At 22.5% G+C, this 3,281-nt stretch overlaps 1 protein-coding gene across 1 annotated transcript; it reads right to left on the reverse strand.

The window, feature by feature from the left end:
* Positions 1-489: 489 nt before the first annotated feature.
* On the reverse strand, positions 490-2,757 carry LOC126901020 (uncharacterized). The gene is made up of 3 exons (XM_050677133.1): positions 2,720-2,757; positions 1,182-1,409; positions 490-828 (listed from the first exon to the last, which is right to left on the reverse strand). Exons 1-3 carry the CDS (start codon positions 2,745-2,747, stop codon positions 605-607), a joined length of 480 nt encoding a protein of 159 aa, XP_050533090.1. The 5' UTR covers positions 2,748-2,757; the 3' UTR covers positions 490-604.
* Positions 2,758-3,281: the final 524 nt, after the last annotated feature.

Here is a 3,281-nt window from a genome sequence, read left to right on the forward strand (position 1 = left end):
ACTTGAGTCATCTAAACAGTTTATTGATTTATTGTATACAGGTTAAAAAAAAAAATTACATTAAAAATAAAACTATGTTTCAATAGTATAGGAATAGATTTGATATACAAAGTGTTCAATAAGTAAGGAACAAGTCAATTGTTAAAAACAATGAGAACAATAGAAACCCGTTTCCTTACTTACTAAATGCCAATATATTATTTGTATAGATTAAAATATTTTTATTTATAGTAAATAATGAAAACAATTAAACAAATTTTTTTATTACTTTTTAATTAATTTAAACAATTGACACCTATTTAGAATTTATCAATTTTTGAATTTTCTTAATTTTCAAATAGTTTTATTTTTGATTAGATTAATATAATTTGGATTCGATAATTTTTATAAAAGTTTATATGAAAATAATACATTTTTTCATTCATCCTGAATGTTTATAGATTAAACTTTAAGTTGTAAGCTATAAGTTTAATATTTTTAACGCTTTAAGATACTATAAATATGTGTAAATTGTATTGGCTTATAAGGAGATTATAATTAAATATAATAATATAAATAGTTAATTATAAGTTGAATTTTATGAACTTAATAATATTAAAAAAATTTATAGAGAATTAGCAGTTTTTAAATAATAAGTAGTTACAACTATAAGAGATAAAGTAACAAACGATGGCATCAATGGTCGGATACCATTACAACCATCGCTATCACAAATGTCACAATATTTAAGTATGTTCAAAAATGTTGCATCAATTACTTCCATTGTTTCACAAAATGAAGATTTTCTCTTAATACAGCCTCGATGTATCATATTATTATCATTGCCGCCTAAAAATATTATATATCAAAAATAATTTCGTAACTTCATAAATTTTAATGTTTTGCAACTGAACATAAAAATGATACAACAGAACTTCTGTTATAACATTTATTGAGTTTTTTATTTTATGATTTCAACTTTAATTTATTTATTAATAATTTTTATAAAAATCAGTAATGACGCATAATTTAAACATTTCTAAAAATCACACAAGTTATGTTCAATTTTTGATAATATCGATATTCTCTGATGGATGTGGAAATCAAATCCTGATTAAACTTAAGCAAATTACTGAAATTAAAGAATTTACTTTAAAAGAATAATTTATGAGTTAGTAGTTACCTATTATGTTTGAACATACTTTTATGTACTGTTTTGTAGCAAACCCATTCATCATCAAAGAAAATCTCGTTTTTTTTAGTCAAATTTATTATTGCATTATTAACAGACATTTCAACTTTATACATATCATACTTGAAATTTTCATTTGATGTGCCGTTTTTACAGTCTACATATACACTGTGGTTGGTTATTACATAAGAATCACGACAATGTAATTGTGAACAAACAATACATTTCAATGCTGTACCTTATAAAACAAATTATAACTTTACCAAAGAGATTATTATTATTTTTTTATATAAGATAAAACAGTAAAAATAAATATTCAATTAATAATTAATGTTAAAAAATATTGCAATCTAATACTAAAAATATGTATTATTAATATATTTATATTATAATTATTTAAATCTAAAATCTAAAATGGACAAAACTGCATAATTTTGCAATTCAACATTGTCTAACTGCCAATAATACGTGTTAATTTATGAAAAAAATTGTTATCAGGGGCGCAGTTATAACATATCACTTGCGTTACGCACAGTACGGTACAACCAGCTGATTAATTGGATCATTGTGTCCATCGCTCAGGTAGACACCATTTAGTTTAGTATCGACAAATCGTTATTATTTGTCCAACAAATAATTATTAGATTAAACTTCTGATACCCTAATATTGTTTTACATAAAATCATGGCTACTCTACGATAGTTACGACAAGAAACGCTTGATGTCTACTACACTCCTGGTACGGTTTGTCAATTTATTATTCAATGGCCGTGTCTATCATAAAGGTTTTTGTCTATTAAGTTGCCTATTTAACATCCCTAAAATGTAGTTGTGGTATTCATTAAATTTTTTTGTTAAAAAATAATCTACTAGAGTTGAATACTGGACAGAAATAACATGCTATATGATAGTTTTTCGAATTCCATTATTTACCATAAAATATTGTTGTACTGAAATATCTTGATTTATTTTTGAAATTAAAATAAATTCCAAAATAATCCAATCACTCGTAGTAACTGTGTAATAATACGAGACACGGTAATTACTCAATTAATTTAGACACTTATATTGTTTTACTTTGACATTATAAAATTTTCAAATTGTCCTATTGCAAGTTATTCCCGCCCAAGCTTTAATTGACTTTATAATCACACTTGAATATATAATTGAAAATCATACATTTTCCCTTAGAACTGAAAAAAATATGAAAAAATTAAAGTTTTGAAAATATTTTGATTAAGTTGAATTTTTGTCGGGAATAATTGAGATATAATTTCACAATATAGCTTTATTTAATTTCTGGAAAATATTACAATTTTAAAACTATTTAAAAAACTTTAATTTACGATTTTATAGAAGAAAAATTTTTAAATCTTATAAATTATTAAATTGTAATTCTTAATGAATCTGAAAAAACTAAAATCTTTTTTTATAAATTAGTAATTTTCTTATAATTCTCATTTATAAATACTAATAACGAATTTAATACACAAAACTGTCAAATAAGATTAAATTTGTTAGTACAAAGATAAAATAATTTATATATACTTGATTTAGGAACAGTAATTAGATACATCAGTAATAATACTTTAGGGTAAATCCATATCAAATCATCCAAAGTCGTTGCGCGACCACTTTATTTTTTTTTGAAATTTTACACACAAGTTGTCTAGTATATAAGAAGAAAATATTAAAAAAAAAAAATTAAAAAAGTTTTACGAAAATGTATTTATGACTTATCAAAAGTTTTAAATTATGAAATACTTGTAATTCGTAAAAATATCCTTATGATAACAGTATTTATATTTAAGACTTGAAACTTTCATTGTTTTTTTTTTATGTGATACTCTAACATATTCCATAATTACCAACACGTTTTTTAACTTTTAAGTTGGAAAATTTTGTTTTCTAAATTGAGCTTTTTTTACAAAATAATGTAATTTTCAAAGATCAAATTGACTATGAAAAAACATTTTTTTTTAATTAATTTTTTTTTCTAAATATTAACGTACACTCATAGTAATATGTAATTGTGTTTTGAAACATTTTACTCTCACCGTTTTTTATTGGGACATATTTAAAAATGCTCGAATTTCTAAAAAATCAATTT

This window comes from Daktulosphaira vitifoliae, unplaced genomic scaffold (assembly GCF_025091365.1).
Source record: "Daktulosphaira vitifoliae isolate Bord-2020 unplaced genomic scaffold, ASM2509136v1 Scaffold_3, whole genome shotgun sequence".
NCBI classification, from domain to species: Eukaryota; Metazoa; Arthropoda; class Insecta; order Hemiptera; family Phylloxeridae; genus Daktulosphaira; species Daktulosphaira vitifoliae.

Excerpts from the sequence above, each read along its gene's own strand:
- LOC126901020 (XM_050677133.1), bottom strand. The coding sequence starts at position 2,747 with ATGTATCTAATTACTGTTCCTAAATCAA. Across the intron at positions 1,410-2,719 it reads AATTACTGTTCCTAAATCAA|GTACAGCATTGAAATGTATT; the intron begins GTATATATAAAT and ends TTGTTTTATAAG. Across the intron at positions 829-1,181 it reads CTACAAAACAGTACATAAAA|GCGGCAATGATAATAATATG; the intron begins GTATGTTCAAAC and ends TAATATTTTTAG.